At 42.8% G+C, this 17,535-nt stretch overlaps 1 protein-coding gene across 2 annotated transcripts; it reads left to right on the forward strand.

The window, feature by feature from the left end:
• The first annotated feature begins 5,886 nt into the window (after positions 1-5,886).
• Positions 5,887-16,717, forward strand: LOC118638413 (zinc finger protein 583). Of its 2 annotated transcripts, XM_036274221.1 has the most exons (4): positions 5,887-5,981; positions 10,610-10,736; positions 11,027-11,122; positions 14,580-16,717. In XM_036274221.1, exons 1-4 carry the CDS (start codon positions 5,973-5,975, stop codon positions 16,055-16,057), a joined length of 1,710 nt encoding a protein of 569 aa, XP_036130114.1. In that variant the 5' UTR covers positions 5,887-5,972; the 3' UTR covers positions 16,058-16,717. The 2 variants fall into 2 exon arrangements, with proteins under 2 accessions (XP_036130114.1, XP_036130112.1); XM_036274219.1 differs by lacking the exon at positions 5,887-5,981 and having other exon boundaries at positions 10,598-10,736; positions 14,580-16,446.
• The last annotated feature ends 818 nt before the right edge of the window (positions 16,718-17,535 follow it).

Raw genomic sequence — 17,535 nt, forward strand, 5'->3', positions numbered from 1 at the left:
CAGAGCTGGGGGAGGAAAACAGCAAACATGAGACCAGGTTTGCCTCACAGCTCCTAGGACGCCACAATTACAAGTCCCCATCCCGTTAATCCCACTGACCAACAAATTAGAGGAAGTTGGGACACACTGTGGCCCCCATCCAACTCCAAGAATCCCAGCTTTAGTTGTTGCAAGGATATAGGGAACTAGTGGCCTTTCTCCCCCATCTCCCCTAAATACCCAGAGAAATCCACCTTGTCATGATGCAAATCTGAGATGGGGTTGCTCAGACCTGGTCCAGTGACTGAGACCCCATAGTGTCCCAAGGACAAGGAAGGCTGTCCTCAGGCCAGAGGAAGCACAAAGAGGCGGCCTGACCCAGATCAGCCCAGCCAAGAATAAAGTCTTCCTAGAACCAGACCATTTAACTCTCTCATGTCCACCATGTAACACCTTTAGAGGTCTCTCTGGCACTTTTCCCAACTTCCAAATTCAGTAAGAGCCCACAGTCTTACTTAAGGCCGAGTGGATACCACTTTGTGGACCCTGCCCTGAATCAACAGTTGGGGTGCAGTTGCAGGGGCAAGTTACATGGAACAGGTCCGGTGCTCCATTATCAGCACATAAATTGGCCTCTGCACAAACATAACAGTGTGCGAAGCTGAGTGTACAATATTTGCTGGAAAATAGAACTGAAAATTAGTACATAACAGCCCACAAGTGGGCAGGTGGTTGAATCAACCTGGCCCCAGCCAACTGACAATGAATGACATTTGCAGCTGGACCCTTTGTACATCACAACATTCAGCAAAAGAAGTCAAACCCACCCACTTACAAATACGGGGGGGGGGGGGGGGGCGGGAGGGGGGCGGAATAAAACCTAAAAAATTGGAATGAAAACGTCCAAGTGTTAAGAGTGATATCATTTGTTTATAAAGTTTAGGGCAGTGCCATCACAGGACAAATTTTTTTTAAAACAAATATTTAATTGTAAGTAATGTATAAATGAGACAATTATAAATATTCCTTGATATTGTGTAACATAATTTTTTCCTCCCTATGACCACTGTTTTAGTATTACCTATAATATTACCTGTAACATTTTATCACTGTGGCCCAGGATTTCCTCACCCCTTTCCCCACTGTTGGACACAGATTTTGAACAAAATTCTCTAAAATGTTCCCAAGTGTAAGTTTCTGCTTCTAAATCTCTTGGGGGTCTTACAACTCTGTGAATGTCATGGAACAAGACTTGGCCCCAGATTATTAAGAAAAAAAAGGCATGCGTAAGAATGAATGGAAAACACGGGGTTGAGACCCCTCCAAACCCACCTAAAGGGTCCGTGGATCCGGGTTATGATCCGAGAAGCAGAAAGGGGGCGCCAGTGGGGCGCGTGCCACGAGGGCCGATGGGAAATGTAGTCCAGAGCCCGGGAAGCCGCAGACCGACGCTAGGGAGAGACGTTCCGGTTCTTCCCAGGCCCGAGACCCGTCCGGTCGCGGCGCCCGCTCCCGCACGGACCCCGGAGGACCCGGAAAGGTCCGGAGCCCTTCACCTGGTGCCTCCTCAGGTCCAGGTGCCACCGTGGCTGCGCCCCCCCGCAGCGCCAGATGACCTTCCTCCTCGGTACCGGCGGACTCGCCGCCTGGAGCCGGAAGATGGCGCAGACGCACAAAGCCGAGCCGGTGCCGCGTTGCGATTGGGCCAGCGCCGCAGTGTTATCTGGGAAACGTAGTCTTTGGTTGTAAAGGACGTGGCCGAGCCTTAAGGCCGGGTCTCGCGATGTTTCGTAGTGGGCGGGATCTGGGCTCGCGTGCGCGCGTGAGCGCCGTCGAGGGACACGACGGAGCGTATTCTGTTACTAGGATTGTTGTATGAAGGTCTGTGTGTGGGAAGCGCTGTTTGCGTGCGAGCGTCTCTCTAACTGCTGGTGCGTGAGTGTGTGAGTGCCCGTGACTGCGTGTGCGGTGCTTTTTGTGACGGTGTATGTCGTGTTTGGTTCTGACCCGGTCGGTGATTGGGACCGTTCAACGCTTGTATGTGACTCAGTAAAAGGATGTTTGTGTGAGAAATTGTCTCATCCATTCAGTCACCATTTCCGTGGAGCAGCCATTGTACCAGAGGGTTTGGAGGGAAGAAAAAGCCCAAGACTTTATTTGATAACCAGTTTTAAACATGATATCTACGTTGCAATAAATGTAGATTGTGAATGGGAATGCAAAATCGGCAAAATGTCTTCAACGAGACGACAAGGAGTTACCTGTTATGGGGTGACATCTCGGCCAAGTCCCCTACCACCACCGGCAGTTCAACTTGTGTCTGTGGAAGCATGGGAGGCCCTGGACTGTATACATCCTGACAGCAGCGCGGTCCCCTGTGGTTAGGGGTCCCATGTCCTGGATGCCAGGCAGGTCCTGTTATGACTGGTCTCTGAAGGAGGAAAACTTCCCTGTCCAAGGTGGTGCATTTTGTTCTGGAGCCACGTCCAGAGTCCCCCTTGGAAATAGACAAGTGGAGTATGGGTATCTTGTGCCAAAAAAGGAAATGCCTAATAAAAAAATAAAAAAAAGGATTTCCTGCTTCCAACTATGAAGATGTAATTGTACTAAACTTGCCGTCACGCTCTAAACAAACAAACAAAAAAACTAGATGATGTGAAAGGAACCAGCCTTTTCAGACGTTGGACAACTGGTAGTGCAAGACATTGATCCCCGAGAGAAGGGAAAGAAAGGAGATCCTGCTATTGCAGTGGCTTTCTCTCTGAAGACATATTCAGGACCTCAAAGCAGAGAGGAGGAACCAAGGCAGAGCATTGATGTCAGTTGATACAAACAATACAGTCTGGGGAAACAAGTTGACTGGAAATTGTGGGGCAGAGTGTGGAAAGAAGGCCTTAGTACCTGTGGGTGGAGGAAATGCCTCTGCTTTCTGAGTGGTGGGTGATCTAATGTGAATCTTGGAGAAAGTATCTTCAGAGACAGAAGACATGATGTCACAGAGGCCATGAAGCCCCATGGAAACAGCCAAAGAAACTCTGGACTCTGGACTAGGACCTAGAGGAGATGGGGTACGATGGTGCTCATAGAAGGTCACCCGGCCATTCCAGCCTTGTGCAGGGCCAGACATTTTCAAGAAACGACTACAGGAGATGGAATTAACATCAGGGTTGCTAGTCAGCCCTGTAGGCGGAGCATCGGGCATTTCCATGACCTAACTGGGATTTGAGTTGGACCACAAAGCCATAATGAGGCTGAAAGTGAGGAACCTGAGGTCCAAGAGTAAGGAAGGGTTGTTCGTGGCCAGCCAGTATGACCAGACCAGACTCAGATCTCGGGCCCATAAACTGGCCTGTCTTCTTTCCTTGTCCTGACTTGTGGGGCTCAATTACATTTCTCAGAAGTGATTGTGCCTCTGGGCCAGTCTTCTCCCTCTTCCACTGAATGTCCACCTCAGACCTAATCTAGGAACAGGATGGTGGCAGAATTGGAGTGAGAATGTCAGCTAAATGGGGAAGGGGGTATTTTTGCGTGTTGACAGTGCCTAGCACACAGAGGCGCTCAATAAATGGCTTCGAAGACAGGAAGGAGAAGGGGGGAAAAAACCCACCAAAAAACAGAAAAAGAAAAGCAAGAAATTCCAGACAACCTGAAGCTTAATCACTCCCACACGCCCCCGGAGTCCTCGCCCAGACGCCTTGCCCGCGCTGGGCCCGGAACCCCACCAGGCACGCCCACTGCGCTTGCGCTTCCCAGCCGGCCTACCACGCGCGCCCTGCGCGTGCACCGGGCCTGGCCGTCTTCGGCCCCTCTAGCATGCTGCGCCTGCGCAGTCCGAGCCGGCGGCCTAGGCCTGGGCGGGACTCGGCGGGGAGGCGGTGCGACAGCCGGCCTGAGAGGGCTGAGGACGGGGGCGGTGCCCGTGTAGAGGAGGAGGCGGGACCACCTAGGCGCCCCGGCGAGCAGTCCCAGGATGCTCTGCGCCGCGTCCGGTCCTGGACTCCATTTCCCAGCGACCAGTGCGGCCGGCGCCGGCTGCCCATCCAAGCGCCGCGGCCCCTTTGTGAGTCCGCCGGTGGGCCTCGAGATCGAGTCCCCGGCCCGGCCCGCGGGGATGCTGGGCCCCCGGCCTCGGCCCACTCGCAGCGAGGAGGCGGTGAGCAGCCCCGGCGGGCGCGTGTGTGAACACAGTGGGACCGGGTGCGACCGTGTGTGAGTGTACGACGGCATCACCGTGTGTGAGGCCGTGTCACCGGGAGGCCGTGTGATGAGAAGGTGTGTGACAGTGAGACCGTGTGCACGGAGCTCGACCCCGTGTGTGTGGCTGGGAGAACGTATGTGATCACGTCTGTGACAATGCGTGGGCAACTGTGCGCCTGCGCGTGCGGTCGAGCGAGACTGCGTAAGATCGTGTGGCCTGGGGACTGAGTGTGACCCAGTGGCCTTGTGTGACACCGACGGGAGGGCAGGCTCCAGGGCGGGGCGTGTCCATGGGCTGCCAGGGGAGCTGCCCGCTGGAGGGCCTGTGGTTTGTGTGGCGGGGGAGGCCGGCGCTCCAGGGAGATGAAGGGAGCAGAGATGGACATTCAGCAGAGAAGACGGGGTGGGGGAGGAGGAGACACAGAGGAGCCCCAGCCTTAGGCCTGGACAGCAGAAGACCAGCCTGCTGGACCTTGGTCCCCTCTGGTGCAAAAGGTCTTCCCATCTCTCTCCTACTCCGTCCTAGTGAGGACGGAAGAGGAACAGGAAAGGGAGACCTACTGTGTGCTGTTCCTGAAAATGGAGGAATGACTGAAACAGACTGATCACAAAGGTTGTCCAGGCCCTGTGCTCAGTGCTTTCCGTGGATCCTCTCATGACCCTGCCAACAGCTGATAGGGAGTCACTGCCATTTTTCTCATGAGGGAACTGAGGTTTGGAGTGGTTCCCTAACTCTAGGGAGGTTGTAGAGCTAACGAGCGTTGGTGGATTGGGTGTTTGAGGCATTTTGATCCCCAAGCCTAGGGGTTCTAAGTGTGCTGCTTTACTTTCCAAGGCAGTAAGGTTAGTAGAAAATAGCTTTTTAAAAAAAATTATTTTGTAGAAAGAGAGGAGGGAATAAGGGAGGAAGTGGGGAGAGAGAGATAGATAGAGAGAGAGATGTTCCACTTATTTATGCATTCATTGGTTGATTTTTGTATATGCCCTGACCTGGGATCGAACCTGAAACTTTGGCATATTGAGATGATGCTCTAACCAACTGAATTACCCTGCTAGGGCCAGAAATAATTCTTGATTAAGGGGTTTCAATGACTTCATGTGTAGGCTCTCACCCCCTTCTCTCATGGGGAATTACTCAGAAAAGTGAAGAGATTGGTTTTCAGGTGCAGTTTGTCCTAAACAAGGACCAGAAGCACCGTGTCCTGACTCTGGTCCAGTGTCCTGCAGATCACATAACCCCTCTGGTGCCTACTCTGTATAAAGATGCTTTCTTTGAGGCAGTCACTGTGTAGCTTCTTTCATTTTTGGAGAATGGTGGAGACATATTTTCCTTCAACATCATCATCTGGTGGAAAGATTAAAAGTTGGACCTGGATTCCACTTGGGCTCAATTACTTATTACCATGAAACCTTGAATAATTTCACTGAAGAGCCCTCATGTGTGTGTATGTGTGGGGGGATCCTTACTTGGTAGTGCCTTTCTGAAGAGTAGAAACTGTTATTGTTTATAATTATAAATGAGGAGCTGACTTCTACACAGAAATTTTACACTGGGTTCTTGAGATCTAAAGTGCAGGAAAAAGAAATGTGAATTTAGACAGGAATGACCGATTCAGTGATACCTCTATAATCTACATCTGTGGTGGAGAAAAGGAAAGGAGGGTTTCTAGGCTGGTGATGCAGGGTTTCTTTCTCCCTCTCCCAATCTGTTTTCTCCTGACACTGCCCTTCTACCAGAGAGGAGCCTAAAGGAAGAGGACAGAAGAGCTGTCATAAATCCTTAAATTTGTAAAGCCATGTCCAAGGTAAGGAAGCATTTCTTTTCCCTTTCCTGAAATGCCTTGGTTTTCAAGATTTATATGAACATTTTGGTTTTCTTCTGAAACTTGCCAGCCTAACAAAGTCACACTTATTAGTGACCTGGTTCTCATGTTCTCCAATCCAGTAAATAGGTCCCCCAAAGCCCAGTGAGCTTCCTCTTTTTCTTAGCATTTTCATTTTCATTCAAGAAATAGTTTAGCACCTCCTATGAGTTGGTAGCTCTCCAGAGGCAAATGTGCACTCCTTGGTGGGATATGAGAGCCTACATTGTAGGGACTTGATTCATTGAGGTCAAGGTATGCATTCAGATGTGACCACTAGCGTAGAACTTTTCCACAGACCTGGATTTGAGAGGAAGGCAAAGTGAGAGCTGTTGGGTGGTCTTAGTCACAGTACAGAACAAGGTCTCTTGTTCAAGGTGATTTTGAGGAATGGGATGTGTTGGGTCTTGAGTAGTAAAGTGTGGATCTGCTAGGGTGGGGATTTTTTAGGCATGCTGTGGGCTGTGAGGAGTAGGATTCCGTGGGAGTAATAAGGTCCTGTTTTAGGGACATCCTGTGTAAGTAGTGGACTATAGCAAGTATATTCTAAGTTATCTAGTTAAGATTAGTGGAATTAATATGGAAAAACAGCAGGGAATTTTTTGTAAAAGAATAACAGTAAGGCCCTGGCCGGTGTGGCTTAGTTGGTTGGGCATCGTCCCATGCACTGAAAGGTTGCCAGTTCGGCTCTCGGTCAGGGCATGTGCCCAGGTTGCAGGCTTGATCCCTCGTAGGGGTGTGCAGTAGGCAGCCGATCAGTGTTTCACTCACGTCGAGGTTTCTCCCTCTCTCCCTGTACCTTCCTTTCTCTATAAAATAAAATGAAATGAAATGATAAAATAATAAAATAAATAAAATAAAATAATAAATAAATAAAATAAAATAGTAGGAAGCACTTGAATCCACATTTAAAAATGGCTGCATACCTCTATAACAGTACATAGTTTGGAATGGGAGCCAGAAGGAACAAATGAAAAGATCAGCATATAATGTCTAGAAACAAATTAAAATATAAATAAGAATAGCAAAAATTTATTCATTCACTAAGCATATAGTTTATAAACTTACACTGTCCTAAGTGCTGGCAATACTGTGATAAATAAAAACTGTCTTTGTCTACATGGAATTTAGTATCTACTAGTTTGTTTATTATATAATGTAATGATGTTAAATCAGTGGAGAAGGGATAGGTTATTCATTTAGGAAAAAAAATTTCTTCCTTACATTGTGTAGGTTAAATCTAAAAAATGAAACCATGTAAACTGCTAACTGAAAATATGGAGAATGGTTTTAAAGAGGAAGCTGAGCCAGAAGCAGAAATCAACAGTGTCTGATGGAACTTCCTGTGATGACTGATGACAGAAATGTGCCACATGTGGCTGTGTGACGCTAGTGTAACTGAGGAACTGGGTTTTTATAATGATGTATTTTTTTTCCCATTATGTTTTTATTGACTTTTTTAGGGAGAGAGAGATAGAAACATCGATGTGAGAGAGAGACATTGATTGGTTTCCTCCCACACAAACCCTACTGGGGATCGAGACTGCAACCCAGGCGTGTGCCCTGACCGGGAATCGAACCCGGACCTCTCAGTCCAGATGACGCTTAATCCACTGAGCCACACCGGATGGGCGAGGAACTCAATTTTTGATGTTAATTGACCTAAATTTAAATAGCTGTATGCGATTAGTAGCTATTGTATTGGACAGCATAGATCTAGGCTTATAAAATGATAAAGCCAGGAAAAAACTGGGTGAATTTGTCCATATCTTTCATTGTACAGATGAGGAAAAAGAGGTTTTGTAGTTACTGTTTGGGGCTCTTAATTTCTTGCTGTGTTTCTCTACTTCCATTTCCTTTTATTTTTCTTCTACCCGAGGAACCCTTATTAGTATTTCTTTGAGTGCAGGTCAGTACTTGACTCCCAGTCTGAATTGTTTTTCATTAGCTCCTATTCTTGCTGGGTCAAAATAGTGTAATTTAAAATTTTTTCTGAGGTTAAGTAATTTTGGGAAATCCTAGTCTCAATGGAGGCAAAAACGTCTAGAAATTTATTTTAAGAAAATAGAAACATTGCAGCATTAGAGAGAATAATGAAGATTCATATAACTAAAAATAATCAGGGGTTATTAAGTAAGATATGACATGCTTATACCTTGTAATGTTATCCATCCAATAAAACTGATGTTATAAATAAATGACTGTGGATAGGTAATCATAGGCATGTCTGTATAAGGAAACATTTAAACAAATATATACTAACTGTAAATTTTGATTGCTTCTAAGAGGTGGGGTAACATGGTGGGTAGGTGTGGAGGGGGTTGGAGGACGTCCAATTTTTGAACTTAAAAAGTAAAAAAATTCACTGAAGGTAGAAATGCTGAATATTATTATCTAAGTTTCCCTAATGATGACAGAATTGTATGAAAAATCTGTTTTATCACAACAAAATAAATATAAAAATGTTTGAAAGGTAGTCAAGTCTCATTGGCCAAGAGAAAAATGTCAATAAGATAGTTAAAACCTGGAATCCATTAGATTTTCAGGTGCAGTGAAATAATTCGTTTTAAGATATGGTTTTATTGATTTTTAGAGAGAGAGAGGGAGAGATAGTAACATTGATGAGAGAGACAAACCGATCGGCTGTCCGCACATCCCCAGTGAGGATTGAGCCCCAAACCCTGGCATGTGCCCTGACTGGGAATCAACCCTGTGACCTTTTGGTCCATGGGTCGATGCTCAACCACTGAGCCACACTGACTGGGTAAGAATGTATTTTATAGCAAAACCTACCTCACCTATATCTACAGAAGAAATGATGTACGAAGAACACTTTTTCACACAAAATTCTAGAGTTTGTACCGGAAGTCTGAGTTTCAATAGAGTTAATAGTTGCCAGTGCCCAGCCTGTCTAGCACAAGGTTCATCTTTTCAGACCTGACTCATGTTCCCTTTTTTCCTGAAGCTTTACTCACTTCTGAGAGTGCCCTGGATTCTGAAGTGTTTCAGAGATGGAAACATGTCACATGGAAGCTGATGCATGTAACTGATGTTTCTTGGAGTCAGTATTTTTGCTTCCTTTATAGGCTTCTTAACATTTTTGTCCAGTTCTCAGGCAGTAACAATTCATATATAGACTCATTTTTTCCCCCATTAAAACTGTTTTTGTGTGAAATCATTGATGTGCTTAAATACATCTTCAGTAGGAGCGTTATGGGAAGAATGGGAGGGATGTTTATCTGACAACCACTAAGGCTGGGGAACACACAGATTTACTCCACTGGGGTCCCTGAGGCTGTTGCCATGCTGGGCCTCCCTGTCCATTGCTTGGTTGAGGGGAGATCTGGCATGGGCACCAGCAGGGCTCCACACAGTAGGTTTTTACCAACCTGTGTAGCAGTAATTCAGTAACTGACCAGCCATTTCAGCTGTCCAGGTGTGTCTCATTGAGTGCCATCTGTCCATCAGCCTAACCAAGAGTGGGTATTGCTGTATGATATACCAAACCTAAGAAGCATGTACGAAACCATGTAGCAAGCCCTGGTAAGTCTGGAGCTGATGTACCTCTTAGAAAGGATACCCACTTTGAATTTTTAGGGAGAAGACTAGGTCTTGTTCCATGTTATGAATAAGATCCTTAATTCAACATACAGTAGCGGTATTTGAGAGCTAGCTGTCTTTTAACATTCAAAAGCTGTCTCACTCATTAGGCATGTGAAGTTGGGTGTGTCCCTCCAATGGGACTTTGGGTGTTTTTGATGCACTTAATGATCACATTGGAAGTATTCACTATTTAAGTTAATTAGCAGTGCTTAAAATTACCATTATTTTGTCTCCTAAGTAGCATGATAGGTTACCAACTGTCTTTGAAACTCTGGAGTTATCGGGAGCTGTTAGAGAATCTTCTGTTGCCCCTGCTTGTTCTCCGTGATGGCTTACATTGGTTTAAATTATATTTTTGCAAAATCACTATAAAACTTACTTCCTATCTTATTACAAATATATTTAATTTTAGAAAATCGATATCATAAGCATCAATAACATAGGATGTATATGTATTGGATGTGTGTATATATGTATATGTATGTGTTCACACACACACACACATCCTCCTATTAATATATCTGGAACATTCCACCATAGAGTTTGGAAAAATGCTGGTTTAGAGCACATGCATCTTGGAAGGCTTAACTTCTGTTCCTGTCTCTTCCTCGAAGCCTTTCTTCACTGCCCCAGTCTATCTTGATTTTCCACATTGAGAAATGCTCCAGCATTTACTATGAATGATGTATCATTTTTCACTTGATTGTTTAATGTTATTGCCCATTTTTGTGTGTGTTACAAATCTTTTCTCCATCAGCAGAGACTCTGAACTTGTACCACGGCACTATCAAAACTAAGCAGAGAAAAGTTATCCAGCGATTACTTGAAATGTGTTGCTCAGAATCTAAGATTCTACCAGAAAAAGTTCACTATATGTAATATTTCTCTCCAAAAGTATAGATGATTTAGCTCTTCAAACTACGCCCATGAGAGGGTAAGAACACTAGAATATGTGTATGTCATTTCAGGATTTGGTGACATTTGGGGATGTGGCTATAGATTTCTCTCAAGAAGAGTGGGAATGGCTGAATCTTGCTCAGAGGAATTTGTACAGGAAGGTGATGTTAGAGAACTACAAGAACATGGCATCACTGGGTAAGGTCTCCCTGTATTTCAGAATCTGCACATGGGGCTGTTCTCCAATGTAATGTTTGGGAAACCTCTGGTGTACTTCACTGAATTTCTCTTTCTGGTGTTCCCCAGAATAGATTGAGTTTTATAGAATTGGCAGCTTCATTTGACTCTTCTTGCAACTTCCTTTTCCTCATCCTTCAGAATACTTCCTCTTCCTTAACTCCCTTCTATAATGCCCCTACCTCCTGATGACCAAGGACCTGATCTGATTTAAGGGTCTGGCTAATTGCCCCTTTATTTCTTTTAAGCAGGAGTTTCGGTTTGTAAACCAGAGGTGATTTCACTACTGGAGCAAGGAAAAGAGCCCTGGATGGTGAAGAAGGTGGGGACAGGAGGCTCATGCTGTGGTGAGTGAGAGAATGAGGGAGGTACAGGCCATTGCAAGAAAAAAGCTCTGCCATTCTGAAAGATTCTAGCTTGTAATCAGTATTTTCTGGATAGCTTTTCTTAGAGGCTCCAGGCTTGGGACAAACATTGAGGCATCTTTAGCATGAGCTCCCCCACTTACTCTCCTTGTATATATCCTCTCACAAGTTACCTTCTCTGATAACCTATCCTGTTCTCTGGGTCCAAATGTCACAGGGTCTCCTTGTCCTTGCTTTTTAGTTTTGCACAAGTCACTCCATCACATTAAAAAAATTCAGACACAGCAATGCCTCTGTTTTTCCTTTTTAGTCACTCATTTCTTTTAGTTTGAAGGAGTGATATATTTATTTATTCATTATTCTTTTTACTAATAATGTTGAGCATCTTTTTTCATGAACTTATTGGCCATTCATATCTTTTGTGAAGGGTTCAAATTTTTGTCCATGTTGTAGTGGGCTTTTCTTCTTACTGAGTTGTGAGAATACTTTCTTTAGATAATCTTAGTACAAGTCCTTTGTCATTTATATGTATTGAGATATATGTATGCCAGTTGTGGTTTGTGTGTTTTTTTTATTGCTATCTTTTGAACATCCTAAGTTTTTAATTTTTATAAAGTCCAATTTATTAATTTGTCTTGGTACTTTTTTGCCATAGCTAAGAAATTCTTTCTACTCCCAGGTCACCAACATTTTCTTCTATGTTTTTTCCTAGGAATTTTATATTTTATTTTTTACATTTGGGTATATGATCCCCTGAGCTCAATTTGTATCTTGTGTGAGATAAAGATTAAAGTTCATTCTCCCCCACCTTTGGATATTCAGTTGTTCCAGTACCCTTTGTTGTAAAGACTTTCCTTTCCCCATTATATTGGCTTGTTGGTACCTTTGTTGACAATCAGTTGACCATAAATGCCTGGGTCTCTTCTATTGATCTGTATATCTAGCCTTTCTTTCACCAGTACCTTACTGTCTTGATATCTGTAGGTTTCTAGTAAGTTTTGTATCAGATAGTTCAATTTGTAAAATCACTTTGGCTATTTTAGATCATTTGCATTTCCATATTAGTTTTAGAATGAAGTTGAGAATTTCTACCCAAAATTCTGCTGGGATTTTGATTGGGATTATGATGAATCTATACATCAACTTGGGGGAGAACTGACATTCTAACATTGAGTTTTCCAGTTCACGAGTATGGTTTCTTTAGCCATCTGTTAGTCGTCTTTCTTTAGCAATATTCTGTAGAATCCATTGTAGTGGTCTTAAATATCTAAAACAATTTTTTTATGAGTCTTGTACTTTTATGTGTTATTATAAATAAAATTCTTAAAAACTCCATCTTCTAGTTGTTTACTGCTAGTATGCAAGAATGTAAAGTGATTTTTTAAAAAAAGTTCTTATTGATGTTTTAGAGAGAGAAGAAGGGAGGGGAGAGAGAGAGAGAGAGAGAAACATCAATGTGAGAGAGAACATCAATTGGCTGCCTCCTGCATGCCCTGTACTGGGGATTGAGCCCAAACCCTGGGCATGTGCCCTGACCGGGAATCGAACTGGGAACTTTCAGTCCATGGGACGATACTCGGTCCACTGAACCACACTGGCCAGGCTGTAAAGTGATTTCTATATTAATTTTATATCTTATAACCTTGTTAGATTCAGCTAGTTATTCTAGTAGTTGAGTATTTTCTGCATAGACAGTCATATTATCTGTCAATACCGTTTTATTCCTTTCTGATCCTTATGCCTTGTTTTTCTTGATTTATTACATTAGTTAGGCCTCCTGTACAGTGTTGAATAGAATTGGTAAGAGCAGATATATTTGAATTGCTCTCAATCTTTTTTTTTTTTTTTTTTAATCCTCACCCGAGGACATTTTTCCATTTTTTGTTCAGGTAGAGTGGGAGGGAGAGAGAGGAACACAGAGAAAGAGAGAAACATCGATGTGAAAGGAACACATCAAGTGGCTGCCACCCGCATGACTGACCAGAGCCGGGGACAAACTGCAACCGAGGTACATGCCCTTAGCGGGAACCGAACCCGGGTCTCTCAGGACCGCAGGCCGACACTTTAACCGCTGAGCCAAACCGGCCAGGGCGAATTGCTCTCAATCTTAACGGGAAATGGATGAAACCTTTCACCATTAAGTTGATGTTAGTTAGTTTGCTTAGATACCCTTTCTCAGTTTTAGGAAGTTTCTTTCTATTCCTGGTTTGCTGAAAATTTTATAAATAAATTTAGTAAAATACTCTTTCTACATCTATTGAAATGATCATATGATTTTTCATCTTTAATCTGCTGATGTGTAGTGACCATTGATTGATTTTCACATATTAAACCAACCTTGCATTCCTGTGATAAACTATACTTGGTCATGATTATGCTTCATATTTCCTGGATTTGATTTGCTATAATGTTATTAAAGGTTTTATATAAGTTTATGTTCATGTGCTACATTGGTTTTATGAACCATGATAAAAATTTTGGTTTTATTATAAAAGTGGTGAGAAGACACTGGCAAATCTTGAGCAGAAGAATAGGTGATTTGATTTGGGAATGGAAGGGGAAGGCAAATTAAGGCCTGTGGCAAGTTAATAAAATCAAGCAATTTGATACAAAATTACTTCATTATGAACCATCTCAGCTTCAGGGATCAACTAAAAATTTTAATTTGGTTGGAATGTATCTCATAGAAAATGATATTCAGGAAGACCTTTTTCAGACTGCCAAAGTAAACATAGTTTCATGTATAGCCCAGCCAATAGTATCTGGTGTGTCTTTGGGTTTAGGGATTTCATGGAGGTTTTCAAGCCACCCTGAAATTATGAAATTGGCTTTTCTAAAGAGGATGAACATATCTTGAATGTAGGATAAACTGAGGCAAAAGAAGAAGGGTGGTTGGAGACTGTTTTACACATTCTCACACACACGTATGTATTATAAAGTGATGATTGTGATGTTAAATGACCTCTTCAATTTTTAATTTTTCTGATAGTTACCTTACTGGTTAAATATGATTAATTTATGCCCTTAATCAACTTTCTTAAGTTCTTGTTCTTTATAATATCATACTTTTTTATCCTCATCCAAGGACATTTTTGCATTTATCTTCAGATAGAGCGGGAAGGAAAGAGGGAGGAAGAGAGAGAGAAACATTGACGTGAGAGAGACACATCGACTAGCTGCCACCCACACAACCCCATGGGGCTAGGGACAAACTGCAACCGAGGTACGTGCCCTTAGTGGGAACCGAACCCGGGACTCTCTGGTCTGCAGGCCAATGCTCTAACCGCTGAGCCAAACCGGCCAGGCTATAATATCATACTTTTTAGACTATATTTAACAGCTGTTAAATACTCAAACTTATGTTTTTTATTTACTGATTTTTGTTTTCAAAGTTCTCTTCTACTGCATAAACACAAGATTTTTTCTTACTATCTTTCAGATTGGGAATATGCATTTAAAAACTGTGGATTTTCATCAAAGCCAGTTACTTATGAAGAATCATCCAAAATAGTGACAATGGGAAGAAGCCATCTAAGTTACAGCCTTGACTGCCCCAGTTTGAGTGAAGACTGTAAAAGTGGGGACTGGTTTAAGAACAATTTGGCAAGTAAAGAGATACATCCTAGTCAACTGATTATCATGCATAAGGAAATCCTCACTGAAGATCAAAGTAGTGAATATACTAAATCTTGGCAAGCTTTCCACCAGGATGCAATATTTGCTATAAAACAGAGTTTTCCCACCAAAGAAAAAGTACATAAGCATGAGCCACAAAAGAGAAGTTACCGAAAAAAATCTGTTGAAATGAAGCATAAGAAAGTCTGTGTAGAAAAGAAACTTTTGAAATGTAATGAGTGTGAGAAAGTCTTCAACCAGAGTTCATCGCTTACTCTTCACCAGAGAATTCATACTGGAGAGAAACCCTATGCCTGTGTTGAATGTGGGAAAACCTTCAGCCAGAGTGCAAACCTAGCTCAACATAAAAGAATACACACTGGGGAGAAACCCTATAAATGTAAAGAATGTAAGAAAGCCTTTAGCCAGAATGCACACCTTGCTCAACACCAGAGAGTTCATACTGGAGAGAAACCTTATCAGTGCAATGAGTGTAAAAAAGCCTTCAGCCAGATTGCACACCTGACTCAACATCAGAGGGTTCATACTGGAGAGAGACCGTTCGAATGTATCGAGTGTGGAAAGGCCTTTAGTAATGGTTCATTTCTTGCTCAGCATCAGAGAATTCATACAGGAGAGAAACCTTATGTATGTCATGTGTGTGGGAAAGCCTTTAGCCATCGTGGTTACCTAATTGTGCATCAGAGGATTCATACTGGAGAGAGACCTTACGAATGTAAGGAATGTAGGAAAGCCTTCAGCCAGTATGCGCACCTTGCTCAGCATCAGAGAGTTCATACTGGAGAAAAACCTTATGAATGTAAAGTATGTAGGAAAGCCTTCAGCCAGATTGCATACCTTGATCAGCATCAGAGGGTCCATACTGGAGAGAAACCCTATGAATGCATTGAATGTGGGAAGGCCTTTAGCAATAGTTCATCACTGGCACAACACCAGCGAAGTCATACTGGAGAGAAACCTTATATGTGTAAGGAATGCAGGAAAACATTTAGCCAGAATGCAGGCCTTGCTCAGCATCAGCGAATTCATACTGGAGAGAAACCTTATGAATGTAACGTGTGTGGGAAAGCCTTTAGCTATAGTGGCTCTCTTACCCTGCATCAAAGAATTCACACTGGAGAGAGACCCTATGAATGTAAGGACTGCAGGAAATCTTTCAGGCAGCGTGCACATTTGGCTCATCATGAGAGAATTCATACTATGGAGTCATTCTTGAGTCTTTCTTCTCTCCCACCTTCCATGTCCAGTCATCTGCCAAGACCTGTAGGTTTTATCTCCTAAATATGCCTTGAGTCTCACTCTTTTCATCATTTCCACTCCATTATCTTTGTCTAGTACACAACAATCTACTTGACATGGACTATGGACATAGCTCTCTAACTGGTTTCCTATGTTTACCACTTACTTTGTCAGTTGTCACACTGCAGACAAACTTGTATTAAAACGAGTTTGATCACATCAATCATTAAAACCCCTTAGTGGCATCCCATAGTTCTTAGGTTAAAGCACACATCCTTCAAAATAACCTAAAAGACCTTTCCCTCAATACCTTGTTCCAGTCTACCTGTAAAGCCCCATCTCATGCCAATATCCATCTCACTCTCTGGAGACTTACCCAAAATTAAGATTTTATATGCCAACATCAAATAGATCTTTGCTCTAACCCTTGCTCTTCCATTTTTTTTAGCACTCTAATTATGGAGAAATATTTTGTCTTTTGTAAGGTTCAGTTTTATTTATGTTATGGGAATAATAATGGTACTACCTCGAAAGTTAATGGGAGCATTAAATGAGATAATGCATGCAAATGACTCAGCACTGTGCGTAGCATAAATATTTGCTCAGTAAATGTTAGTGTAAAATAAAAAGCTATAGTGGTATACAAAGAAGACATGATCACCTTGACAATGATCAGCTGAAAAATAACAAACGCAGTAGCTCAAGACTCCAGAGGCTTTAAAGACTTGATTAGGAACAGTGGTCATCATTCTAAAGGAGGGTGACCAGGGTATCTAATACAATAGGATTGGTGTTCGAGTACATGACTACATAGAGTGAGATGGTGGCTTCTAGTTCAGCATGAATATATAGGGATACAAGTTTGTTGGTAAGAAAAACTAACTTCATTGCATATTCAATGGTTCAAAGAAGCCAGATTTTAAAAATCAACTTGTGATAAGTAGAATTTACTGAGATAGTGTTCCTTTACATTTAAACAAAAAGGCAACAGATATTTTAGAAAACTTGAAAAGATCAATAACCAAAGAAGGCTAAAAAATAAAGTATAAGTTTGACCCCTGCCCCTAATTCCAACTGGATATATTATATTAACACGTGTTCTTTAAAATGGAAAAAGTTACTGCTCCCCTCCCCAAAAAAGAAAAAAAATGGAAAAAGTTGCCCGCTGGTGTGGCTCAGTGGATTGAATGTTACTGCATGGACTGAGAGGTCCTGGTTCAATTCCCAGTCAGAGCATATGCCTGAGTTGTGGCTCAATCCCCAGTAGGGGGCGTGCAGGAGGCAGCCAATCAATGTTTCTCTCATATCAATGTTTCTCTCTCTCTCTAAAAATAAAAATTAAAACAAGATAAAATGGAAAAAGTTGTTGAGCTTCTATACCATAATTCCAAGACGAGGGGAAAAGAAACCAAAACTATAGGTCGATACTCAAACTGGCTGCCCACAAACATGTTTGATTTGGTATGCATCGTTTATTTTTTAATATGATATTTTAGAGAGAAACATCGATTTGTTGTCCC

Source organism: Molossus molossus, unplaced genomic scaffold (assembly GCF_014108415.1).
Source record: "Molossus molossus isolate mMolMol1 unplaced genomic scaffold, mMolMol1.p scaffold_m16_p_21, whole genome shotgun sequence".
Taxonomy (NCBI): domain Eukaryota; kingdom Metazoa; phylum Chordata; class Mammalia; order Chiroptera; family Molossidae; genus Molossus; species Molossus molossus.